At 43.2% G+C, this 27583-nt stretch overlaps 1 protein-coding gene across 1 annotated transcript in view; it reads left to right on the plus strand.

The window, feature by feature from the left end:
• The first annotated feature begins 210 nt into the window (after window positions 1–210).
• The window catches only part of DNAH11 (dynein axonemal heavy chain 11), a 189915-nt gene continuing 162542 nt past the window's right edge, over window positions 211–27583 (plus strand). The window contains exons 1-8 of the mRNA XM_066631428.1: window positions 211–444; window positions 3652–3792; window positions 12521–12717; window positions 14067–14256; window positions 17556–17655; window positions 23098–23309; window positions 25371–25604; window positions 27306–27473. Coding sequence (XP_066487525.1) covers window positions 211–444; window positions 3652–3792; window positions 12521–12717; window positions 14067–14256; window positions 17556–17655; window positions 23098–23309; window positions 25371–25604; window positions 27306–27473 — 1476 coding nt within the window. The remainder of the gene's footprint in view (window positions 445–3651; window positions 3793–12520; window positions 12718–14066; window positions 14257–17555; window positions 17656–23097; window positions 23310–25370; window positions 25605–27305; window positions 27474–27583) is intronic.

The raw sequence follows: 27583 nt of genomic DNA on the forward strand, positions 1-27583 counted from the left end.
GCTGTCCCCAGGGCAACAGGACGCTGCGGCCGCCGCGCTTTAATCAGGGGGAGCCCAGCGGCGCAGGCTGCAAGTGGGGCTGGCCGGGGAGCAAGCGGGGAGCTCGCAGGAGCCGCCTGCAAGCCGCGGCGGGGCAAGAGGAGCAGAAGGGCTTCAGGAAGGACGCCGGGGGGCTTTGTCTTTGCTGCTTCCCTGGAGCCCTCGGGCGGGATGGAGGAGGAGGACGAAGAGACGGAGCGCGAGCCCAGTTTCTCCGAGGATGAGAGGGTGCGCTTCGTGGGTCGGCGCTTGGCTGCGCTGCTGAAGCTCAAGGAGGACCAATGGAGCAAGTTTGTGGAGGAGGAGGACAACCAGAGGCTGCTGGCCGGCTTCTTGCAGAGCAGCGAGCCCGCTTTCCTGGCTTGCCACCTCTTGTCTGCAGGAGGGCTGGCAGCTGGGACGGAGGTAATGCACTGGGTGTGTGTGTGTGTCTAGAGCACTGATTTTCAACCTTTTTCATCTCTGGGCACACTGACCAGGCGCTAAAATTGTCCAGGCACACCACCAGTTTTTCACAATTGACTAGGCCCACCATGCACACCCCCCCAATGGCCCTGCCTGTTAATGACCCTCCCCCAAACTCCTGTGGCACACCTGCAGACCATTTGCAGCACACCAGTGTGCCATGCAAAGGGCTGAATTAGTGTGTAATCTTCTATAGTCCTTAAGTTCTTAGGTTGGCCTATTTTCTTTTACCCTTGTGGACACTTGTGCACAGATATTTATAGATTTGTGCCAAGTGTCAGCTTTGGAGTTAGTGATGAGTGGACTGGCAAACTTGCAAGCATCTTGAGGAAATAACTGACTTACTCCCAGAAGGGAAGTAAGTCTGCTGGGAAGGGGCAGCCAACCATGGCTTCCTTAGCACAGCATGTGCTTGTACTTGATGGTGAAGGGCTTGCTTAGTGTGTGTTTTTTGTTTTGTTTTTACTAGAATGGGGTAGGCAAACTTTCAACTTTAGGGATCCTGGACCTTTAACAATTGTGTAGGGGAGAGAATTTCAGCAGGTGCTGCTTGTCGTCTGTGAGATGACAAGCTGCACCTGCTGAAATTTATCTTCCATACAATTGTTAAAGGTCCAGGATCCTGAAAGTTTGCTCACCCCTGTACCAGAACCTTAAGAACCACCAAATGAAGCCAGGTGCAAAGCCTAAGTTGTGGTTGTTGTTGGCAACCTTCAGTCTCGAAAGACTATGGTGTCGCACTCTGAATGGTGGTTCTGGAACAGCGTCTAGTGTGGCTGAAAAGGCCAATTCGGGAGTGACAATCCCTTCCACACTGGGAGCAAGTGCAGTCTGTCCCTGGTCTGTCTCCCTGGCTATGGGCCTTCCTTCTTTGCCTCTTTGCCTCAGACTGTTGGCCAAGTGTCTCTTCAAACTGGGAAAGGCCGTGCTGCACAGCCTGCCTCCAAGCGGGCCGCTCAGAGGCCAGGGTTTCCCACTTGTTGAGGTCCACTCCTAAGGCCTTCAGATCCCTCTTGCAGATGTCCTTGTGAAGCCATGCAAAGTGGCAACTGGGAGGCAGAGCTCTGTCTATGGCACATCATAACTTGGTTGGCTATGGCAGCTTTTTAATCCCTTTTTTAATAGTCTGTGAGCCTGATCCTATGCTTGTCTACTTAGAAGTAAGTCCCATTATAATCAATAGGACTTACTCCAAGGTAAGCATGGATAGGATTGTACCTTGTATTTCTGTAGTGGTCTGTGCTTTTAAAAACTGATTCTTGTAAGCTGCTTTAGATATTTTTGGAAAAGCAGAGTATAAAATTTCAAATTTTAAGGAAGAACAAGTTGTACCAGTCAGTGGCGTAGCTAAGGGAGTACAGGGGGTAGCAGTTGCACTGGGCATCAAGCTTGGGTAAAAAGGCACTTTTTCAAGTAGTGCCCCTCTTATATTTAGCAATGGGAGAATAACGATTCCTCTTCACCCCTGTACAGTGTCTCTGACTGATAAGGGGCATACTTTTTATTTATTTACTTAATGAAATTTGATTTTGTGGGGGGGGGGAGGGGGCTACAAATGGTTTCTTTGAAACCAGTTAGCAGATAGATGACTTAGCTATGCCAGTGACTGATGGGAGGCAGCAGAGCAAGCTGCTGGGGGAGGAGGTGATTTCCTTCCAATTTTCACTTTTAAAAAAGCCTAGGTGTGATGTCACTTCCTGTTGTAACATCACTTCTGGGGCAACATTTTGAATTTGGCACCAGGCTACACGACTATTAGCTATGCCACTGGTGCCAGTGCTCGTAAGAGTAAAGACCTGAGGAATACCAAGGCTCAGTGACCTACACTTTTCCCCTGGATTGAGATAGTAAATATTCATAAGACTGCAATCTTATTGTTATTGTTGTTTGTTCATGTTATCAAACAATGGGGAGTCAGTAACCATTTGTGGATCAATCGAGAGATATCCCAGGGAATTTGGATCTGCCTTCTATCCACTTACTCTTGTGCATTTTTGAGACTGGGAAGAGATTGAGTTTGCTGGCAGTGGCGCCTGCCAAATCCAAGCACTCTTCCTGGGCCTGCATGGGTTTGCATGGACATGTGCCAGTGATATTGCTGCTGGGCCAACAGGGGCTTATCCCAAATGTTCCCTTGCCCTGAGGAGGCCTCTGGGGGCCAAAGCTCCACCATGGGATGTGGTAGACACCACATTGGTGTAGTCATGCAGAGAGTTACAGTGGATTGGGCTATAAGATTGCTATGTTTCTGGGATAACAGCCCTATAATGACATCAGTTCATAAGGGAAGGGGATGGAGTATGTTGCCACTTACCCCATTGGGCCATTGTTGTAAGAGTTCATGGTTAAGATTCTTTGTGGCCAGATATTACCTCAAGGTAAGACAAAGGTAAGTGGGGCCGTAATGGTCACGGATATTGGTTTCTTGAACTTGGCTTGCTTCAGCTTCGGATTTAACCTCCCTGGTCAATCCTGTGAATGTCTAGTGAGAATTAAGTCCCATTATGCTAAATGGGGCTTACTTCCAGGAAAGCGTATATAGGTTTGGGCCTTGAGGCTACAATCTTAACTAGGATCAAGTTGGCATGCGGAGCCTTTTATTTATTTTAAAGATTTACATCCTGTCTTTCCCATGTCAAAGCAATGCCAAAGGGGGAAATGATTTCTGTTGCTGTAAAATGGCAGAAGCACATTCTCATACACAGGAGCAATGACTTCTACTGGGATGTGGGAATCTCTGTAATTCAGCATTTATGCGTATTGTAGTTGCTGCTGTCCAAAGGTACATAAATGCAGTACCCATAAATACTTATCAAGCTTGCATGCATTCATTTCACCCTTCTTTCAGTCAGCTCCTTGATTGGTTCAGGAGGTTCTGTGAACTCTGCTGTGCTAAGGAGTGTTTGGATGTGGGCACAAAGACTACTATGACACATCCTTTGGGCGCAAAGGAGTGTTTGGATTTGAGTACAAAGTTCTTGAAAATCTTGGTGCCCTCACATTTTCTACAATAGGCTATGGAAATGCAAAGGTCCAGAACTGCCATATTCCTGATCATATCTTATCATTCCACACTGTGCCCTGGCCACCATTAAGAAAGAACTTATGAACCCTTTTCTTCTGAACATCATAATCTTTTTGATTTAGATACCAAATGATATAAGGTATAAAGCACTTTGTATTATGAAGACTACAGGCTGCGTTGGAACAGAGGACTACAAAGAACACCTCAAATTTGCGGAGTTGTCTGGAGCATGCATGGAACACGTAATGGTTTTCTTAGAAGAGGTACTTTTAAAAAATTCTGAAGTAATACATAATCGGACTTTTGAGCCTTGAAATTGCATGTGTTCAACACCAGATAACTGGATTTCAGTAAAAGTTAATTTTAAGAAACTGGGGGGAGGAAGAAAAGTGGTGTTGATTGCTATAATAGCCCCTGTAACATCTGATTCTAGGTCAAATTGTTTTGTTATCACTAATGGGATAAATCCAAGGATGATTAGGCGTTAGAGTTTGCCAAAAAGGGAATAACATGCTGAAGTCTCTGTGCACAAAATTAGGACATGGTATCTCACATTTGAGAACCCTCCAGCAGGACTAGAAGAATCTTCAGTGACTCTTGGCTTCACAAAGACAGATCTGCATAATAGCTTGCTTCTTCCTTTAATCTGCAGATTTAATCCGCAGATTCTCCCCTTTAGTCTGTTGTTCATCTCTGGAGCCTGCTTCAGATGTTATTGCAGTTGCTCCTGGAAACCCAAACAGCAGGGGTATCTTTGTCCAGTTCTTGTGGAATGACACCAATGTGGCTTAGGCTAATTTTAAGCATTTTCAAGGAGACCGCTAATTTACTTTTGTTCATTCTTGTACTGAGACAGTGTCCCACAGGAAATATGAGAGACAGGTGAGTGAAAAATGGGAGAGGAAAATAAAGTAAAATGAAAGCCACAAGTAGCAATAATGCAGATATATTGTCTAAGAAGAACGTTGTTGAGAACAATTGCAAACTGCTAAATGGGTTATAGATTTGTTGTGTATTTGTATTCTCATTATGCCATTGAGGGATTTCTATCTGTAAGTTTGCATATGCTATATCCCTCATTTCCAAATTCGGCATTTATTTTTGAGTACTATTTACTTTTTGTTTAGCATATCTTCTGGAAAACAAGTTTGCATGTAACATCACTATGGGAGATGTATGACAACAGTCAAGCTTGTGTAATGTAGTGGTTACCAATCATATTAATAGTGCTACCGTTGCTTGTTACCTGACTAATTTATTACATAGTGATCAACTGAGAATTTCACAACGGTAGAGATACCTGAACAAATATTTAATTTAAAGATTCTGCAAAGCTCAGTGTGCTTCTGATTAACCAGTCTTGGCAGACAATCTGAAGAGGTTATTAGTGTTGGAAAACAAATGTAAACATTTGAAATGTTTTAGAGTGGGTAGATAAGAGATGGAAATGTCAGCTAGATCACAACCAATGGGATTTGCGGTGTTATCACTAAAAAAGAAACTTGAGTTTGCCTTGCTATTCTAATGTAAAATTCATAGGTTTCCTGGAACATCATCTAGTTTATGAAAACTGTAACGACAACAAAAATCTAGTAACTCACTAAAGACTAAACAATTTATTTCAGCATAAGCTTTTGTGGACCTCAGTCCACTTCATCAAATGCATGAAATCATCCTAATGCTACTGATGGACTGTAGCCTGTGAACGTTCATGCTCAAATAAATTGGTTTGTCTTTAAGGTGCTACAGGACTCTCTGTGTTTGCTGCAACAAATGATCATAGCTACCCCTCTGAATTTCAACAATTCAGAAAAATATCCCAGACGATAAAAATTCCAAAATCATTTAACTCTCAATTTTAACTTTATTTTTTCCTAAATAATGTTTAATATTGTTACTGACAATGTTTTTTTTAAACACATCATGTAATGTGCAGGGTGGAGGGAACAGTTGTGTGCTGGGATCCTGTCCATAGCTGTATAATTTGCTAGGAAAATGATGGTGAGGTTCATGGGTGCAACAAAGTGTTCAGTGAGTTAAACAATAACAACAAAAAGGTTCAAAAGTTTGACCTAACTGAACTTGCTTGCTCACACTAAACTAGATAGAGGAATGCAGTATCTATTATTCATTCAGAGGCTGTTGGGAGGAAGGCTGAATAGAAGGGGAAAGTGTAGAGCTAGCAGAAGGGGGAAATGGGGGGGGGGAGAAGGGATTTAAGTAGGGTAGATTTCCCAGAAGAAGCTGGGAGAAGGAAGGTTTGCAGGGGCAGGGAAGAAAGAAGAGAAGGAGAAAGTTGGTGAGATTAGTGGGAAAGAAGAGAGAAAGGTCATAGAGTTTGGACAATGATGGAGAAACTGTGATTGCAGAACAGTTCTCAGTAGGCTGAACCAGGGCTGCAAGCAAGGGATGAGCCTTTAGATTGGCTGTGGCAGAACATTACTCATTTGCAGTAGTGGCATAGCTAGTAAATTTGACACCTGGCACCAGTAAATTTGACACCTTGACAAAGGCTGACCTTTTTTTACACTTCCTCCTCTATTTTGGGTGTTGAAGAACTAAGGGAGGAGTTCTGATATGTCTCAAATGTCTGAAAAAGAGACTTCCCACCATGGATATGTAAAACCGCGTGTTCCCACTCCCATACTGAACAATCAGACTCCATAGACCTACCTATTTTTAAGATGCGAATGCTTGTCATTGCACGCTCAACCTCCTGACACTGTCCAACCTGAAACTTCCAAGTCCTCCCTGCCAAATAACTACATCCACAATATCTATCCCAGGAGTGTCAAACTCATTTCATACAGAGGGCCGAATAGCATTCGTGATGCCTGCTGAGGGCCAGAGGTGATGTCGTCATACAGGAAGTGATGTCATTAAACGGGTCAAAACCAGAAATAAACACTCTGTTCTTGTGTAGGAACTCATTAGCTGCTAACGACAGGAGAGAAAATACACAAATCTTGATCCTATTTCAAGATATGGGAGAGCCCAATTATCATGCAGAGCACCCTTTCCAGCAGTGTCACCTCAGCATTGCTCAGCTGGCCAAGATGAGAAGGGCCAGATGAAAAGCTTCTGTGGGCCCCCAGGCCTTATGTTTGACACCCCTGGTCTATCCCTTTCCCCACTCCAATTTATACCTTACTTCCACATGTTCCCTTTCATTATTAACCCCAAGATCACAGGCTTCCCAGTGTATTTTTTTTTACAGAGCATGTTGAAAATCCAGTTACCTTGCTACATTCCAAGACAAAACCACTCCACCCCTTCCATCCAACACTAAACTTTCTATCCACAGGCTCTCCAAACCCTCATGGGACCCCAAATCTTCTTCTCCCCATATCTCTCCCTCTTTCTTCTTTCTACCAATAGTAACCTTTCTATTTCATACTTCTACTCCCCTTTCCTAGCTCAAAGTCTTCCCCTTCCCAGATGAGTTCCACACTACATGTGCAATATATAGAAACAATTAATAAAACCATTAATAAAAACAATAAAGCTATGGGAGGGCTATCTGGACCAAAGCATTGTTGAAGAGGGCAGACATCAGCCCAACAAACACTGGTTTGTTTTGAACACCAGATGAAACAAAAATGTTTTCAGCCATCGCTGAAAACCCATGAGGGAAGAGGCACTGCAGCCACCCGCCTATAAGTCAATCTCACAGATAAGTCAAGGGCAGAAAATCATTGAATTTTCTAAGACCCTCAAATAAGTCAGGGGTTAAACTTAGGGGGGTGTCTGACTATATTTTGACTGATTTTACCAGAGGCCAGATCCTGAAAAATAGTAGTAGTATTGTATTGGCATCCTTCAGTCTCGAAAGACTATGGTATCGCGCTCTGAAAGGTGGTTCTGGAACAGCATCTAGTGTGGCTGAAAAGGCCGATTCAGGAGTGACAATCCCTTCTACACTGGGAGCAAGTGCAGTCTGTCCCTGGTCTGTCTCCCTGGCTGTGGGCCTTCCTTCTTTGCCTCTTTGCCTCAGACTGTTGGCCAAGTGTCTCTTCAAACTGGGAAAGGCCATGCTGCACAGCCTGCCTCCAAGCGGGCCGCTCAGAGGCCAGGGTTTCCCACTTGTTGAGGTCCATCCCTAAGGCCTTCAGATCCCTCTTGCAGATGTCCTTGTATCGCAGCTGTGGTCTACCTGTAGGGCGCTTTCCTTGCACGAGTTCTCCATAGAGGAGATCCTTTGGGATCCGGCCATCATCCATTCTCACGACATGACCAAGCCAACGCAGGCGTCTCTGTTTCAGCAGTGAATACATGCTAGGGATTCCAGCACGTTCCAGGATTGTGTTGTTTGGAACTTTGTCCTGCCAGGTGATGCCGAGGATGCGTCGGAGGCAGCGCATGTGGAAAGCGCTCAGTTTCCTCTCCTGTTGTGAGCGAAGAGTCCATGACTCGCTGCAGTACAGAAGTGTACTCAGGACGCAAGCTCTGTAGACCTGGATCTTGGTATGTTCCGTCAGCTTCTTGTTGGACCAGACTCTCTTTGTGAGTCTGGAAAACGTGGTAGCTGCTTTACCGATGCGCTTGTTTAGCTCGGTATCGAGAGAAAGAGTGTCGGAGATCGTTGAGCCAAGGTACACAAAGTCATGGACAACCTCCAGTTCATGCTCAGAGATTGTAATGCAGGGAGGTGAGTCCACATCCTGAACCATGACCTGTGTTTTCTTCAGGCTGATTGTCAGTCCAAAATCTTGGCAGGCCTTGCTAAAACGATCCATGAGCTGCTGGAGATCTTTGGCAGAGTGGGTAGTGACAGCTGCATCGTCGGCAAAGAGGAAGTCACGCAGACATTTCAGCTGGACTTTGGATTTTGCTCTCAGTCTGGAGAGGTTGAAGAGCTTTCCGTCTGATCTGGTCCGGAGATAGATGCCTTCTGTTGCAGTTCCAAAGGCCTGCTTCAGCAGGACAGCGAAGAAAATCCCAAACAAGGTTGGTGCAAGAACACAGCCCTGCTTCACTCCGCTTCGGATGTCAAAAGGGTCTGATGTGGAGCCATCGAAGACAACAGTGCCCTTCATGTCCTTGTGGAAAGATCTGATGATGCTGAGGAGCCTGGGTGGACATCCAATCTTGGGGAGAATCTTGAAGAGACCGTCTCTGCTGACCAGGTCGAAAGCCTTTGTGAGATCTATGAAGGCTATAAAGAGTGGCTGTCGTTGTTCCCTGCATTTCTCCTGCAGTTGTCTAAGGGAGAATACCATATCAGTGGTGGACCTGTTGGCTCGGAATCCACACTGCGATTCTGGATAGACGCTCTCTGCAAGTACCTGGAGCCTCTTTAGTACAACTCGGGCAAACAGCTTTCCTACAACGCTAAGGAGAGAGATGCCGCGGTAGTTGTTGCAGTCACCCCTGTCACCTTTGTTCTTGTACAGCGTGATGATGTTTGCATCCCTCATGTCTTGAGGTACTCCACCTTCTCTCCAGCAGAGACAGAGGATTTCATGCAGCTCAGTGACGATGATCTCTTTGCAGCATTTTAGGACTTCAGCAGGGATCCTGAAAAATAACCCACCACTAATTGTTACCTAAGAACTGTAGTCTCTAATTTATTAAAAACATAGTAAAAGATCATAAGATACATTATTATTCTTTTTAAATTCTGGTCTTCATCACCTTTTTGTAAACACTATCCGTGCACTGTACATAACATACCAGTAGAACAGTGGTTCCCAACCTGGGATTCATGTATTCCCAGAGGCACTCAACAGGACCTTTAGGGGTACTTGAAAAAGAATGGTATAATGGCAGAAAAAGGCAGGTTGTGCTCTAGAATGCTTTGCAGTTGCCAGCAAGGCAGGATGGAAGACAGCTAGTTGGCTGTGAAAGCCCACCAATAGCTAGTTTTTGGTCATCAATTCATCTATGAACCAGTGATTGAAAACCAGCACAGTAAGAAAGCTGAAATATAATATGGAACGTGATCAATCACCCAGAATTTCCCAGCACACTTCTGGTGCGAAACAGTGCAAAGGCAGAGTCTTCTGTTCTTCAAACAGATGAAAAGAGGAAATATGTGATGAATACATGAAGTCTGTGAGGAGATGAGGGCTTGTATTATTAATTACAAACATTTTGCTAATATGAAGGGTACAATTTATGGAAATGGGCTGCCAAGGGATATGCAAGTGAAAAAAGTTGGGAGCCACTGCAGGAGAACCATGAATCAAATCCACCTTTAAGGTGTCTGGTGTGTTAAGCCAGAAGCTCTACATACAACACATAACTGAGAGTATGTGATTCAATTCACAGCAGAGAGATGCAGCTGCATATAACTGCAACCTTTTTTACTCAGAAGTAGACCCACTGCTTTCCATGGGTGTTATTCTTAAGTAAAGGTGTATTGCAGTGGTTCTCAGACTCTCTGGGAGAGTTTGAGAGCCACTAAGTTCTTTCGTGGCTAGTTGCGTGGGAGGGGGGAGGCAGCAGGGGCGGGGCAAGGCAACCCCGTATACGTACCCAAGCCCCTGCCGCCTCCTGGGGGTGCGGGGAGCCCAGCGTGACCTGCAGCAGGGCTCCCCGCAGCAGTGAAAGTAGATGCGGAGCGATCACTCTGCTGCCTCCTCCCTGCCTCCATACTGCCCCCACACCTTAAGGGGGCAGGGGCCAGGGCCCGCAGGCTGGAGCATCGCGACGCCCCAATTTGAAAAGCCCTGGTGTATTGAATTGTAGTCTGAGACTTTGTTTCAAATGGAAAGGAGGATTCCATCCTAGTGTTGGAAAAAAAATATCTCTGCTAAATGCAGGCCTTTGCAAAACAGAACAAGGCTGCAACAGTGTTTGCAAAATGGAACAGAGGAGAATAAAAGGTTAGCTTTGACTGGAATTTCCCATCGAAGTTGCTATAGAAACGTATCTCTGCATTGCTTCTAATGACCTGCTTAAGCAAGAAAGAGTTTTTCAGAGTTGAAAAACTTTTCAGAGTTGAAAAGCTCTGCCCTCTGTTTGACCTGGAGATTAGGTGAAGTGATAACTGGAGCTTGATTACTTGGCAAAAATTTTATGTACTCTAGTTCTGGGCATGGCAAGGGGTGATTACATTTGGTGGACCACTTCAGGCTCTAGGAGGTCTTGCAGTGGCCTTACATGTGCCCTGGATCCACTTTATTGCAATCGGTTCAGGTCAGAATCAGAGGTGTCATTAGGGTTTACGTCACCCGGTGATGAGCTCACTGCATCAACTCCATGATGGACCTCCTCCCATACCAGACCATTCAGAATAAATTACAATATAATGCACACAAACTACATGCAGTGACATCACTAGGGTTGGTGTCACCCCCATTAACTTTATTTAAATATAAATAAATGGTGCAGTGCAGTGGTAGTCAAACTGGGGCGTCGTGACCTCTGCCCCCTTAAGGGGCGGGGGCAGCCAGGAAACGGGGAAGGCAGCAGCGCCATCTGCAGGATCGCACTGCTCAGGGGGACTGCAGGGGCTTGGGTGCACTTGCCCAAGCCTCCTGCAGCCTACCAAGGGTGTGGGGAGCCCTGCGCAACCTTCAGCAGGGCTCCCCAGCTCAGGAAAAGTGAAAGCGGAGCGATCATGCTCCGCTCCGCAAAACCGGAAGCAGAGCACGATCGCTCCACTTTCCATTCTGATGGGGCTGCAGGGACTGGGGAGCACCCTTCAGTCCCTGCAGCAGCCATCCCTGTGTGCGGGGAGTCCTGCGCGAGTGCCTGCAGGGCAGCCTAGGTTAGGGAAAGGGAGAGTGGGGCAATCGCGCTCCGCTTGCTCCACTCTCCCTTTCCCTGACCTGAGGTGCCCTGCAGGCGCTCGCGCAGGGCTCCCTGCATACAGGGATGGCTGCTGCAGGGACTGGTGAGTGCATCCCAGTCCCTGTAGCCCCCTGAGTGACACGATCCTGGGGATCGCGTCGCTGCCTTCCCCCTGCCCCTGCTGCCTCCCCTGCCCCGCAAAGACTTACTGCGGGTTTCAAACTCCCTGAGAGTTTGAAAACCGCAGGTGTAGTGGTTTGGGAGGTGGACTTAGACCTGGAAGATCCAGGTTTGAATCCCTCCTCAGCCATGAAGCTTCCTAGGTGACCTTGGGCCAGTCACTTTCTCTCAGCCTCACCTACCTCATAGGGTTATTGTGAGGACAAAAGGAGGGGAGCAGCTGTGTACTCCGCCCTGAGCTCTTTGGTGGAGGGGTGGTATAAAAATGTGAAAAATAAGTAAATATATAACATACAGGTCATGCAACAAATCAGAAAACAACAAGTGGCAAACTTTATGGCACTCACACAACTCGTACTAGGAGCTGACTTGTACTAACACCTTATTGGTTCCCTGCTGTGTCCTCATAATAACACCTCATTAACTCTCAGAACAATCAGTTTCATTGGTTAGTTTTGAGTTAAGAAAATCTACTTTGTTACATAGGCAGTTGTGTTTTCCTTGTTGTTTGACCATAATGTTTGATAGAATAGAAATTTTGTTTCACTGTGTTCTGCAGTAAATTATGCATCAAGTGATATATATCATGATGCTTTATCCGAAACTACCAAGATTCACAATTTTGGCCATAGTGGTGTCACCCCGCCCCCCTGTGAGTGCATCACCCGATGTGCTCTGTTCCCCCGAATCCCTACCCCAGCAAAACCACTGGTCAGTATGCATTAACAGTAAAGCAGGGCATTGTTTTATAAAATTTTCTTTGCAATACAGCAAAACCCACAACTAAACACTGCATCTAACTTTAAGACTAATGTTAAATTTTATTTTACTGTGAATTTAAAGTTAATGTGCTTTATTGAATTGGTGGTTTCCTGCATTACAATACAGAGAGAGCTCATTTATAAAGGTTAAATCTATAATCTTAAAAAAATAAAGAGTGGGATAAGGCTGCAAAAAACAACATATTGTGTTGCTGAGAAACTGAAAGTATTGCTAATTTTGGAGATTTTTCATGTTGCTGATTTTCTTTGTGTGTCTTCCCCACCCCTCTCTCCCTTTCACTTTTGCTTCCAGGCTGTCTTTCCCATTCTTTCCAATAAGAAAAATCATGGATCCTGGCCACAGTTTGTTTCACAGGACATGGAACGGCATATAGAAATCATGAAAAATAAGGCATATGTTGTCAGTGGAGTTCTGTCCGGAAAAACTCTCCTTCCCATTCCAACAATAGCAACAGAAACTGACTTGCATGAGATGTGTACTGAAAATAAGTAAGGAGTGTGCCTTTATGTGTGTGTCTGTGTGTGTGGATGCACATATCAGCAACATTCAGTACCAGGGCGGCAGGTGAGGCAGAACTGCCCCACTGGAAATCTTTGAAAAGTGCCACCACCGTCGGGGATGTGATTGTGCACACTGACAACCCATGCACTCCAGCCACTGTTCAGAGCATGGATTGTGAGTATTTGTGTGATCACAGTCCTGGTGGCAGTGGTGGCACTTTTCAAAGAAACCCATTGGGGCAGTCCTGCCTCCCCCACACTGAACATCGTTGGCACATATACCAAACATAAGGAAATTACATTTTGAATTTGTTCAATCAGAATGTAAGCATTTTGGCTGCATTACTAAAGATGCCAATAAGCCAGCTGTCAATATGATAGGTGTAAATATTGAAGTCTTGGGAGTGTAATTATATTAAGTGAAACCATTGGTTAGCGTATTTTTAAATATTAGACTCCTTAGGGCCCAATCCTTTCCAACTTTTCAGGGCTGATGCAGCTGTGCCAATATGGAGTATGCTGCATACTGTAGTGGAGGCAATCACTGAGTGTTCCTCAAGGTAAATGAATGTTTGTTCCCTTACCTTGGGGCTGCATTGTGGTAGCATCAGTGCTGGAAAGTTGGATAGGATTGGGCCCTCATAGAATTAGTATGAGTATTTTAATGGCAAGATATACCCTTAAAACTGAATAGTCACAGGAACAAAAGACGGGCTAGTAATTTGGTTTGCTAATGTAAAAGATTTTTATCTGGGAGAAAATACCATCAATTTAAGTGGAATGTACTTATGGAAGATGTGTTCAATATGAGGGTGCATGTTAAACAAAAGAAATGGCGAGGAATAAAGGAGAAATGTATCATTTGTCACAGTTTTAAGTGTTTGGAGTGGAGATGTCTGAGGAAGAGACTGTCATCTGACAGAAAAAGGCAAGTGAATGAACATTCTATTCACTATTTTTATGTTTGCTCTATATATCTAATTGGAAGCAAGTGCCATGGTAAGCTTCATGTGTCTTATTAGTATTAGTCATTATAGTGAGTGATATATGATTAGTTTTGTCAAAACACTTATGAACAGATTCTCTTAGTTTGGCATTTGTCAATATTAAAGAAACATTACTGTATTCCCATGCAGTGTTCTTTTAAAATAAAAACACAGGAAATTGCATTGCACAACACATACATGTGATGGGGCATGTATTGTTAAGGTTTACCAGGTTTCATCAGTATGAAAGAATAAGAGTAAGAAGGGGATACAGAGCAGCTAAATTCAGTGTCATTTTACGTTTCATAGAAGGGAATGGGAACTCTGCTCTTTTTCTTCCCTGATTTGCAGGCAGGATTCTTACATGAGGGCAGTACTTCATGCAATAGAATCTATGGTTATCAAGTGGTCACATCAAATACAAGACATTGTGGAAAAGAGTTCGGCCCAGACTCTTCTTGATGGCATGCATCTGGATCCTCAAGCTGAGCTTGATTTTTGGAAGGAAAGAAAAGACAATCTGTCATGTTTATATGACCAGGTAAGTAATTTCAAGCAGAATAGCCCTTTCCATTACAATTATTACATACTTCTGTTTCTGTATGCAGCATGAATCTCAGTTGAAAATGTGGACAGTAATGTTAAGGACACTTTGCAGATATTGTCAAGCAGCCTAAAGTTTTGGAGGAAAAGGATGGGGCTGTTGGGCAAATTGGACTACTGTTGATGAAAATATTGTACAAATATTGGGTGCTATCCAGTGCTTACTTACATATTTACATACCTTCCCTATGTCATGCAGTCTTAGGCTAAAATTGTTCAATTTAAAGGGTCTAGACCAGCCATTTTCAACCACTGTGTTGTGGCATGCTGGTGTGCCGCAAATGGTCCACAGGCGTGCCACGGGAGTTTGGGAGAGAGTTATTTATTTGTAGGGCTATTGGGGGATGTGAACCACCCACCAACAGCATGGTGTGCCTTGTCAATGATAAAAAAAAGATGGTGTGCCTTGACAATTTTAGTTCCTTGTCAGCGTGCTGTGAGATGACAAAGGCTGAAAATCACTGGTCTAGACAGTTTCGAATTTAGTTTTGTTAATTCTTACATGTAAAAATATTTTTGTTTGGGGATGCAAGATTGGAGGCCAGTACAGGCCTTCTGTCCTCCCCCAATGAAGCTGCCATATGGGAAGCCCAATCCCATCCAACTCCCCATGCGCCAGTGCATCTTGCAGGGCAGTATTGCGCTTAAAGGCCTCATTGAGGTAAGGGAATATCTGTCTCCCTTTTCCTCTCCCTGCATCCCTTCCATCTTCTGCTTTGAGTTATCAGTGCTGGAGCTCTTTCTCTGTCTGCTGGTGAGACCCAACTGCTCACTGCTTGTGGATGCAGCCAGGTCTCAGTATGGCATGTTGCATTTTATGGCAGCCATAAAGGACTTTATGCTGCCAGAACACTAGTTCTGACAGCATTAGGCCCTCTTAGGATTGGAGTGTTAGTCAGTCCTGTCTAGCTCAGTATTGTCTAAACTGATAAGCAGTAGCTCTATAGGGTTGCACCCAGCCCTACCAGGTGACTCCATGAATTAAATCTTTTTGCATGCAAAGCAAGTGCTCTGCCACTGAGTTAGGACCCCTTCCCCATGTTTCCTTGGTGTTTGGCTATCATTGTTCCCTGCATGTGCTTATTGTAGCCAGAGCAGTTCAGGGGTGGGAGGCTTTTAGCTGCAGTGGTGCACGCAGACTTCCTGTCCCCCTTTTCCCAGTTCAACACACCCCTCCTCTTTGGACTAGCATAGGTCCAAAGGCATGACCCATTGATGGCCAGGCAACCTGTGTTAAGTAAAAAGATTTTTACTTGCCTCTCCTGGGCCGTCTGGTCACATCATAGCATACAGCTTGTGCTCCATTGACAACGCTGCATGCTGTCGGTTGGTTAGGATTGGGGATAGGATTAGTCTGCCCAAGTGGAATCCTTCCATTATTCATTAGTGATTATTCACCAGTGATTTTTCAACCTTTTTCATCTCACGGCACACTGGCAAGGCACTAAAATGGTCAAGGCACACCATCAGTTTTTTGACAATTGACAAGGCACACTTTGCTGTCAATGGGGGCTCACATCCCCTAATGGTCCTATTGATAAATGACCCTCTCCCAAATTCTCGTGGCACACCTGGGGACCACCTATGTGCCACAGCGCAGTGGCTGAAAATAGCTGCATTAGACACTACTTTGGAACTTTGTGTAGTGTGGTAAAAGATTCTCTCCAGAAGTGCCTTGTGTTTAGATCTATAATGGGGTATCCCCCCTGTGCATTTTGGGTTAGTGTGTTGGTTGTTTCACATGAAAAATTATGAAGCAATAGAGGTCCAACCTTGTTATACACAGATTTTTTTATACACTAATTTGACTCAACACAAGTGACCACTGCAAATGAGAATGTGCTCATCCCTTGAGAAGGGGGAAGGATCCATCCCTTTAAAATCACAGTTAAAAAACTGCTTTTTACTGTTGTAGAGAGACAGTCATGCAAGTGATTACAAGTATAACCTAATTATCAACAGATTTTTTGGGGGGGGAATCCATAGATTTTTCTATCTCAGTGCTGATGAAAAGCACCCTTTAAATTAAAGGAAAACAGTCTAATAATGTGAGAGAGTGCAGCTGACTGACAATCCATCAATCATTCTCTCTTCAGGCTTCACTCCTCCCTTCCCCCTGAGCATGTGAAAGAAGGCTAAATGGCAGTGGTTATCACCTACTCCATTCTTTCCCCCTCACTGAGGCTCCTGGTGAAGGGAGGGATTGCTGCCTGCTGGTGAAGCCTAAGCTCCTGGAGAAAGACTGATATCTGTGTGCATTAGAAAGGTCAACAAGGCTGTTTTGAAATCACCGGAGCAAAGGGACTTTGTTTTTTAAATTGATTTGCTTTAGTTTTTTGCCATCCACGTGAGTTCTGGGAATGGAACCCTTGCGAATAATGAGATTCAACCTGTAAAACAATAGGTTGGTAAGCCTAACAATCTTCAGCTCCTATAGTCACCTAGCAAATTTTTCTTTTTGCTTTTTGGGCCATCAGCTGTTCTTCAAATGTTTATAAAAGAATACTGGGACACTTGAGCATACTGGGCATTAGGGCCCATCCCAGAGACAGACTGAGGCAGCTGCTTCAGGGAGCAGTTTAATGGGGGGCACCAGCCTCTGTTTGTTCACTTGCCTCTGCTGCTGCTTCTCTTGGTCCTTGGATTGGGGGTGTAACAGAAGAAGGGTGAGCGAGAATAGAATGGTGGGCTTGAGCATTGGAGGAGGATGGGGCAGAACAGAGACTGGCCCATTACCTGGGGGGGGCAGCATTTGGCATGTCAACTCAGCACCAGGATATCTCGGGCCGGTCCTATTAGGCATAATTTAAGCCATTTCTACCAAATGTTGCATATACACAGCAGGAACTAAGGCTGCAGTCCTAACCACACTTCCCTGAGAGTAAGCCCCATTGAACAAAATAGGACTTACTTCTGAGTGGATCTGGTTAGGATTGTGCCCTGAATGTGTACACCTGTGGGCCAGACAGAAATGGGTTAATAAGACTGGGACTTGATTCTAAAGTTTGTGTCCAGCTAAAAGCAAAATGAAGGGCCCAAATCTATCCAACTTTCCAGCACAAAAAGTTGGATAGGATTGGGCCCAAAATGTAGTAGTAATTTAAAAAAAAATACCAAAGTTCAACTATTTGTGAAACCTGGTCTCTTGACCCTTAATCTATCCCATGTTGTGATAAACTAAGTTCTTACAATATATTTGATCTTCACTGGAGATAAATTATGCTGTTCTGATTCCAGCTTCAGAGTCCTGTTGTTCAGAAAATGATTAGGATCTTAAAAGCCAAGCTGAGCAGCTATTATCCTACTTTTCAAGACATTTACAAGCAGGTAGAAAATGGTAAGGGTTCTCTGAATGAAAAGCATATATTCTGCTCGCATTTATGTGTGCATGTTATAGCATAATCTATAATACTGTTTGACATATCACTATAAGGTGGCATTAATTAACTGCCTGTGCTTTTGGCCATGTTCACATTAAATCAGAAGCTTCATTTCTTAGGTATCCTCATTATTTCTGTAAAGTTTATCTGGATATTTTACTCTATTAGAAGTAGAAAATATATAAGCAGTTAACTTATTTTGTGTTCTGCAAACATTATTTTGAGATTGTTGCATGCAGTAAATCAGTTTGTAGAAAGTTTTACTTGGAACATAAAAATGCCTGAAGTTGGTGTATTACCTAGTTGCTCATGCTTTATTATTTTGTGTACCTATTGATCAAATCAAATGCCAGTAAAATACCATTATAATGCTTGATATTTTTATAGGACACTTAATTCCAAACTCACAAAGAGTCAGTTTAGCAAATGACTGAACTTCACGTGGCCCTTGCTAGACAGGTGAAAATTGTATCCATTTTACAAAGTGGAAGAAAAGCAAACTCACCTTGTGCTTCATTGTGGTGAATGCCTGAAGGAAAGCTGCTAGCATGTGTTAAGAGCCCACACCATGGACGGATTCAAACCTGAGCACTTGGAATGAAGCTAATTTAGCTACAACTGTAGCATAAAGGACAGGAGAAGCCTTTCCTTAGCTGTGTGACCATGAACACACACACACAAGCCTTGTTGCATGGCAATAAGTACCTTCTATTCAAACTGGCAATGTTGTTTCACAACAATTGTGAAACAATTGTTTGATTGCTTTAGCACTGAGTTCACTAGCCAGTGAATGATGACTTTTCAAGAAGTGATGGGCTAGTTCAGCAGTATTCAAACTGGGGTGTTGTAATGCCCCAGCCTGAGGGTCCTGGACTCTTTCTCCTTAAGGGATGGGGGCAGGGGGAAGGCAGCTACTCGATCCCCAGGATTGCATGGTTCTGGGGGCTGCAGGGACTGGGATATACTCACCACTTCCTGCAGCAGCTTCCTGGGTATGCCGGGGGGGGGGCCCCTGTGCGAGCATCTGCGGGGCTTCCCAGTCTTCCAAAACCCCACCTCTGCAAAACCGGAAGTGGTACGCAATTGCTCCACTTTCAATTTTAGCAAGCTGGGGAGCCTTGCAGATGCTCACACAGGGCTCCCTGCATCCCCAGGAGGCTGCTGGAGGGACTGGGGAGTACATCCCAGTCTCTACAGCCCTCTGAGCGATGCTATCATGGGGATTACGTTGCTGCCTCCCTCCCTTCCCCTGCAAGGACTTACTGCAGTTTCCAAACTCCCAGAGAGTTTGAAAACAGCAGAGCTAGTTGAATGAATGACCTGGTTCACATGCTACTTGAGGCAACAGTCCTCTTTGTGAGGTTGAGGAGCAAGCATATTCCATCTTATCCACTGTGACCTTATATATGAAGCAATTGTGCCATATTGAAGCTTGGTTGCAGGAATACTAGATTAGAAACCCAATCATATTCCCCCAACATGCTATATAAAACATGTTTTACTTACCTCAGTGCAAGCTCTCAACCACCTATGTTCTATGTCTGGAGAGAAAAGGGGTGGAGATGTTTTCAAAACATGAGCTAAGTTTGGACTTGTGAATTTGCCACTGGATCCATCTCCTCCCTCTCCATCCATGGCCGCTGGCTTACTGGCACTAGGAGGGCTTATGTTGGCACCACTTGCCATTTCCAGCAGTAGCTTTTTTTAAATGAGAAGTGCAGAAAGCAGTGTTTTTATTATCACCGTTTTCACCCACATCTACTGATGATGGGCTCTTAGCAGTTGTGTAACTAGTGAAAATGTAGCCTGGTGCCAAGGGCAAAATGATGCCCCAGAAGTGAAGTAGCTAAGGCATCTGCTACCCAGGATTCAAAGATGATTTTGTAGCCCTCCTCCTCGATGACAAAATCAAATTTAATCTGTTAAGTCAGTGGTACTCAAACTTTTCTGACCAGTAGCTCCCTTGACCCCTGTGGCTGTTGGCCATGACTCCCCATCATGTTCCTGAGGGCTGGAAGTGACATAATTAAACAAGAAGTGACCAGAAATATTAACTATATTAAATATAATATAATATTATATTTATTATAATATAATATTAAATATATATTAACTATATTAATCATATCATTAATTAAATGCAGATCTTAAAAATATATTATTAATACACAGCAATATACATGCTTTATAAATGATCAGCTGCTGATCACTGTTGGAGACAGGATGCTGGAGTAGGTAGATTTTGTCTGGTCCAGGAGGACTCATTTTTTTAAACTTTGTAAGCATACCAATCAAATGAACTTTGTGAACAACCAGTCTGACCAACATTACACACACACACACACCCCTGTGGACCCCAATCCAACTAGTCATTTCTCCCGTTCTCCGTGGATAGGATTGAACCCTTTATTAATTTAATGAAATTAAATTTTTCCAGCAGCTGGTGGGGAAAACAAAAATAGACCATGAAAATAGAGCTGATAAGGGTTGGGTTAGGAAGCTGATTTGTCTCCTATACTAGGAGATGCACAGTTCAAGCCTATGCATGTCTACTCAGAAGTAAGTTCCATTAGAGTCAATGGAGCTTACTCCCAGGAAAGTGTGGATAGGATTGGGCTGGCAATCACTTCATCAATGGCTGATAAGTATTCCCTTCAAATAGCAAGATTCATCACTTTAAAAATACAGCCTTTCCTCTTCAGTCAAACAACAAGATTAATAAATCACTTTAAAAACAGTACCCTTTTTCTGCTCCTGGCCAAGTAAAGTGTGTGCTTGTCTCTCACCTCCCACTTTCCCAACTGCATGGAAGCAACTTTAAGAGTCCTGATGACTGGTAAAATAGGAAGCATTTTTATTTGAGGAGGGGGAGGAAAGTGGGAAGGTTTGGAAATCGAAAGGGGGGAGTGGAAGAGGGAGGGGGTTGGAAAGAGAGATTTCACTTTGATGAGAAGCGATCCCAGGCTGAGAACTAGGAACCAACCAGACAAGGATCAGGGAGAGTTAAGGACTGCAAGTTGAGCATGCTTGTGTTGAGTATTTGCCAGATGGGTACAAGTTAAGTACTTGTTGAGTGCAGTACAAGTTGAGTACTTGCCAGATGGGAGTTGGAGTTGAAGAGTGAACACAGAAGGTGGCAGCCTTAGAGTGGAGGGAAAAGAGGGCGGGGTGGCAGCAGCCACTCTCGAAGCGGAGCAACTCCCGTTTCTTTTGCTTTAAAAAAAAAAGCGCAGAAGACGGGCTTGTATTCTGCCCAGGGGTGTGACTGTGTCACTGTGAGAAGACATCCTGCACCTCCCCTTTGAGTTCCTGGTGCCTCCCTGAAGAGCCGTGCCTCACAGTTTGAATAACACTGTATTAAGTAAATAAGTATTCTGATTTTGGCCATAATATTTGATAGAATACAGACAATCCAACACAGACTACTTTGTTTCATTGTATTCTGCATTAAATTACCCTCTCAATTATATACAATATGGTGGTATTCTTTGTACATACCAGCATTTTCACAATGTTGGCCACTAGTTTCAAACTTAGCATGTTGCCCCCTTAAATCTTGTTGCCCAGTGCAGTTGCTACCCCTTGCATCCCCTTATCTACGTCTCTGGCTCTTAGTCTGTAGTGCTGTATACCAGTGGTTCTCACACGTTTAGCACCGGAACCCACTTTTTAAACTGAGAATCTGTCAGGACCTGCCTGAAGTGATGTCATGACTGGAAGTGACATCATCAAACAGGAAAATTTTTAACAATCCTAGGCTGCAATCCTACCCACATTTACCCAGGAGTAAGTCACATTTACTATATTGTTAAAAGAATATACGTGGTAGCTTGTTAAAAGGACAGGTCTGTAACATTTGCTGAAATGCAGTCACATGCCATGGTAGCATCTATTATCTTAAAAATAAAATATTGAAATGAATGGGGACCTGCCTGAAATTGGTACACAACCCACATAGTGAATCCTGAGCCACAGTTTGAGAAATACTGCTATATACCCTTACCTAGCAGTAAGTATTCTTTCCCCACAAAATACTTACTTTTGAGTAGACATGCATAAGGTATCCTGTACCCTCCTCCCCCCCCCCCCAAAAAAACAACAACAAAACTTTGGAAGGTTGTACAAACTGGCTCCTTGCTTGGGTGAGATTTAGTGTGGAGTGCCTTTTACATGTGACACCCTCTGCATGGCGGATGGGAATGGGTTTCTTTATTCTGCAACATAAAAAAAAATCATGGAATGAGGGGAAAAATCACAATGCAAAGCAATCAAATTACTTTTCAGACAGGCAGCCAGATTGAACAAGGATGTTTGCACACAATGGGGGTTGTGTGAATTCGTCTTGAATGTTTAATAACTAGAGTTTATGAGCTCTTGTTAATTTCTGTTAAAGTTATCAGTGATGTCCATAAAATGATAATTATTATAACGGAATCTAATATCTTTCTAACAAAAGTGCTAAGCATCAAAATGAAACAGAGCTTCATGTAGGAGGGCTTCCAATGAAAGGTATCAGAATGCTGACGGAACATAATATTTGTTTATTCCTCATGGCTACTGTTACATGCTTCCCAACTTTAGTGCATACGTATGCACAATTTCCTCTTCCCTTTCTCTATATCTTTCTTAGTCAGGTGTTGGGGAAAATAGATAGTGCAGGATGAGGCATCAATTGTGAACACACAAGTGTAATCTGTAGGTATATTTAGGATGGAGATATGTTTGTTTTAATTTAAAATATTTATACCCTGGTCTTCCATCCTTGTAGGTGCTCACGGCACCTTGCATATCCGTTAAAAACATAATAAAACACAAGAAACAATTAAAGATGCAATGACATGCTGTTGGGTCTATTTTTTCATTGCTGTCTACTATGAATGGCATTGGTTCTTTAAGGTCTCACAACACAATCCCGTCCACATCTGCTCTGAAGTAAATCTCATTGTGTTCAATGAGACTTTCTGCCAGAAAAGTGTGGATAGGATTGCAGCCTCTGCACCAGAGAGCTTTCTTTCTGAGTCCTGGTATCTGGAACCTAAGAAACTCTTTAATATTGAGCTAGACCATTAGTCTATCTAGCCAGGTATAATTAACATTAATTGGCAAAGGGTCTTGAGTGTTTGAGACAGGCATTCTTGTCTTTATCTGGAGATTCCAGAAATTAAACCTGGGACCTATGCATGTGCTGCAGGAGCTCTGTGACAGATCTACAATCCACTGATGCTTTACTATAAAAAATATGGGGTTTGAACCCTAGCCCTTTAAACTGAACTGTGCGGCCTCTTCCCAACCTACATGCCTAATGTGGGCAGAGATATCAGTCTCTTGTCCAATATTTCCCTGGCTTAGGCTCACCGTAATTTTACCAAATTTGACTCTCTCTTTCCTTTCTTTTACAGCCCTTGTTGAAGCCCTGGACATTGAACTATACCTCAGACCTCTTCAAAACCATATTCAGTGCCTCCAGGATGCAGAATTTCCAAGAATGCATGTTTTAATTCTCCCTTTGTTTCACACCATCTGTCTGATCTGGAGTCACTCCAAGTTTTACAACATGCCACCACAAATCATAGTTCTGTTGCAAGAATTCTGCAATCTGTTCATTGATCAGGTAGCACAAATTATGAACCAAAAACTAGATAACCACTTAGTCAATAAAACCCAATCAATACAGAAGTATAAGAGTATGAATTTATGCTGTATTAGGGGGCTTTTTGGATAAAGCTTCTATTTTATGGAGATTTAGCATGAATATACCAAGGTCTTGGGGTACAATTTTTACAAGCTGTATAATAACCAAATAATTATAGTCATAAATTTTGGTGTTTTGTGTGCTTTATATTAAAAAATACAATAAGCTGTTTGCCTGAAGAAGCAGAGGCATTCTTTAAAGATCACATAGTCATTACAAACTGTTTTTCATGTTGTTAGGTAAGCACAGCATCCATTTTTTATATAGTGTAATGGGGATTACTTATCAAATAGCAAAATTATGATAGCAAGATCTATTCATTTCAAGACACTAGGGGCTTGGCAAACCACTTTATTACTTTGTTGCTTCACCGTGTGACACCAATAAAATGCCCTATTTGTAAAGAGGTGGTCTCAATAATTTATCAGAATTCTTAACTCTATCTGTAAACAAAAATCTCTCTTTGCATTGACTGTTTCAGTGAATGCCACTTTTCTTTTTAGTACAATGTTTACCAGTTCTCTACAGTCCTTCCTTGAGCAACATGGTTTGTGATGAACACAAAATGTAATTTTCTGTGTTTTTTTTAGTAGAATATATAGTGAGTTTGTATCAGTTGCATGGGCAGGAAGATTTTGCCCCCATGGATGAGGAATACTTGGGAACAATGCTTGTTTCTTGTTCAGCTGAAGAATGGCTGTAGCTCAGTGGTAGAGTACATGTGTTGCATGCTAGTTCATGTTGGGCATCTCCAGGAAGGGCTGGGAAATACCTCTTCCTGAAATCTGGAGAGCTGCTGCTGGTCAATCAGTATATTGTAGACAGTCCTGAGCTGGATGGACCAGTTTCTTAGGTTCTAAGAGATTTGCAGACATTCATATCTATTGGAAAAAGTAAATAGTTGTTCTGGGAGAACTTACCTGTAGCTTACATGCCCCAGATAGTGAATAACCTGACCCCAGCTGAAAGGGACCCTTTGTGGAGGAGAAGAAAAGTGTGTGATTCTTCAGAGCACAGTGAGATGCATTGCACACCCCTAACAGCCCCTGCAGTATGCGTGATTGTCTTCCACACAATGTTGGACAGTTTTGATCATTGCTAATAAAGAAGTAAATGAATTTGCAATCTGTTGTTGGCCCTTCTGTAAGGCAGCCATTGATGGTGCAATAATGTAGCAAACCATTTCTTGGTTCAAAGTGATGTTTTCAGGATGGGTGGGGGTATACCTCATGCACCCACGATGAAAGGATTTTCAGAAGCGTGTGTGTGTCATCATGGCATTCCAATTACATGGTACAGACATATAGATTTTGAAAATATAGTATTCATTTAATTTCAATGTCTTGTAACACCCTACTTTGTCAACAGATCTGTCTTCAAGATGCAAGTATGTGTTGGTTCAGGCAGATTATCTCCTTTTAGAGCACCTGAGTGACAGTATCTTCATGCTAGTTGCTCTTAGGGCCAAACTATGTGTCACATTAAAGCGCGTCTTTGGCTCATGATTAACTCAATAGCAAGTATAGAGAAGCAACTGAGTCTTGGGGGAGATGTAACCCTTTGCTTCCCCATCGCCCTGATCTGGATCACATACTCTCACAGAGCTTCCCTTCTGGGATACATAACAGTTACAAGAGGGAGAAAGGTATGGATCAGGATCACAGAAGATGCAAAGGGTTAAAACTCCCTTTACTCCACAGTCACCATATTTGGCAGGGGAGGGGGTTGCAGCTTTCCATGGCTGCTACTTAAGAAAAGTTAAGCATTTGGGTACCAATGTGTACTTTGTCTCTTAGTTGAGCAGGCATGTAATTGATCTAGCCAAGTGGATTAGTAGTCATGTAATATCAGATTCCAAAACCATTTTATTTATAAGTAATTTCTTTAGATGTATCACTTTCTACTTATGTTGGAAGGCAGCACTTAAACTGTTTAGGGTTGTTCTAGCTAATTTTTAAAAATGTTTTTCCCTTCTCTTAGGCTATATCATATCTTTCACCTGAAGAACTTATGAAGAGAGAAACAGAAGAAAGCTTGGAAAAAGTGCAAGAAGCTCATAAATCCTTAAGGAGTTTTAAGGATGCTTTCTTTAGTCAAAGAAAAAAACTAGGAACTTATTTCACTATCAGCCAAGAGTTTAAACCATGGGATTTTCAGCCACAGATGGTGTTTGCCAGATTGGATATGTTTCTAAACCGCTTGGGAAAAATAGAGGTATTATTCCCTAAGTTTGTTATATCTATCAATATTATAGGCAAGTGAACTAGCTGGAGAATACTGGGGTTTTTATTTTTAAAATGCATTTATTCACTTAATTTTCTTCATGTGATATCAGTGCTATTTATGTGAGGATTGGGATGTGAGATCCAAGCCATCATGGTCCCCCTCCCTGCTGATATAACTGTGTCACTGGAGTGCACACTGCATCCAGCAGGGGGTGGGTGGGTCATGAAGGTTTCCTCCAGCTTAAGGGAACATTTGTTCCCTTGCCTAAGGGTAAGCGTCTACCACCCAAATGGATCTACTCAGATCTAGTGGAAGGGGGATAGGATATCAGTGGCACTGCTGCCACCGATATTGCTCCTTTCCCAGCCTTGAACTGTCCCCTCTCCAACCCAGTGTCTGCTCTTCCTAATCTCACCCACCCCTTCCTCCCTCTGGCTCCTCTCAATAGGATCAGAGACTTAATCAGCCCAATCCTAACATGACCTTGAGCAGGCAAGCCAACTGGCCTGCACTGCATCCAGATCAGGGCTGGGCCTGATTGCAAAGCAAGTTGGAATTAATTCCCCTTACCCTGTGTTGCATGGCAGCAGCCCCTATGGGGCTACTAAGATCTGTGCCACCTAAAGAGATGGAACAGATTCAAGCAGCCTGGTGTAAGGCTGGGCTGCTCGGGAAGGGGGAAGGATCTGACCTAAGTGCTGGATCCTGGTACTGCCCCACTACCAGACCCGATCCTCTCACCAGCCCACCTGCCCTCCCTCTGCCTCAGAATGCCTTTCTTCCACCCTCCCTAATAATTATAAATGAATGTAATATAGTTACATGAGCCAGAGGCAAGAGGTACACAAGCCAATACTAAAACCAGAGGCATTATTTCAAAAAGCATTGTAAAATGTTCTTTTATTCTTTTCTTCAGTGCTTTCAAAGGTAACAACCCCTCCTTCCTGAACGACCTATCTATACTGCATACTTAAACAGATTAATAGTTCTCTAGATTCCTAGATTATACAGGTTCAACCTTGTTATATGCTGCTTTTTATACTCAGATTTGACTCAACACAAACGGCCACTGCAAATGAAAAGGAATGTGCTGATCCCTGGAGAAGGGGGAAAAATGCATCCCTTTAAAATCCAGTTTAAAAAAACTCCTTTTCTTACAGTTGTAGAGAGACAGTCATGCAAGCGATCATTCCATTCTTCATCAGAGCCAGGCAAAGGGTCCTTTGCATTTCTAATTGCTGACTGCCTCTCTACAACAGTAAGAAAAACTGTGTTTGAACCACAATTGTAAAGGGATGCACTTTTTAATTTTTTAAAACTGCTTTTATTTAACACATTTTATGGTATCAGCAGGGAGTCCCAGAATCAAACCGCTGCAGATGTCGAGGCACGACCTTATTCCATTAGGAGCAATGGAGGGGCAAAAAACCTGGAAGTGGATCTTTAAATCTATTTTTCCATTGTTTTTTATTCCACAGTTGTTGTTTTTAATCCACTAGGGGTTCTGGAAAGGAACCTCTGTGGATAATGAGGGACAACCTGTAGTTCGCTCCCAGAGGGAGGGTATCAGGGTAGTAGAACAAATTATTTGTGAGTTGAGGTATGAAGTTAGTGTATTTCAATCTGATGTTTGTTGTTTTTGATTGGAACCATTGTTAATGATATTGTGGTGTTTTGGGTTTTTCAAAGGATATTTTTGTTACGATGCTTGAATTTGAAAAACTGGAGAAGCTGGCATTTGGTGGGATCAAGGGGAAGAGTTTGAATGACCAGATATGCAAACTGAATGAAGAATTTATGGAGTCTTGTACAATTTTTAAAGAGAAAACCTATGACCCCTTAGATTACAACAATATGGTAATACTGCTTTTTTTGCATACTTGTTTTTCTTCTTTTTTTTTTGGAAAACATAAATATAATGATAGAAACTGAGAGTGGCTGGTGCTCAGTAAGTTTTGGGGTCATTG

The sequence above is a fragment of the Tiliqua scincoides genome, chromosome 5, assembly GCF_035046505.1.
Source record: "Tiliqua scincoides isolate rTilSci1 chromosome 5, rTilSci1.hap2, whole genome shotgun sequence".
Taxonomy (NCBI): domain Eukaryota; kingdom Metazoa; phylum Chordata; class Lepidosauria; order Squamata; family Scincidae; genus Tiliqua; species Tiliqua scincoides.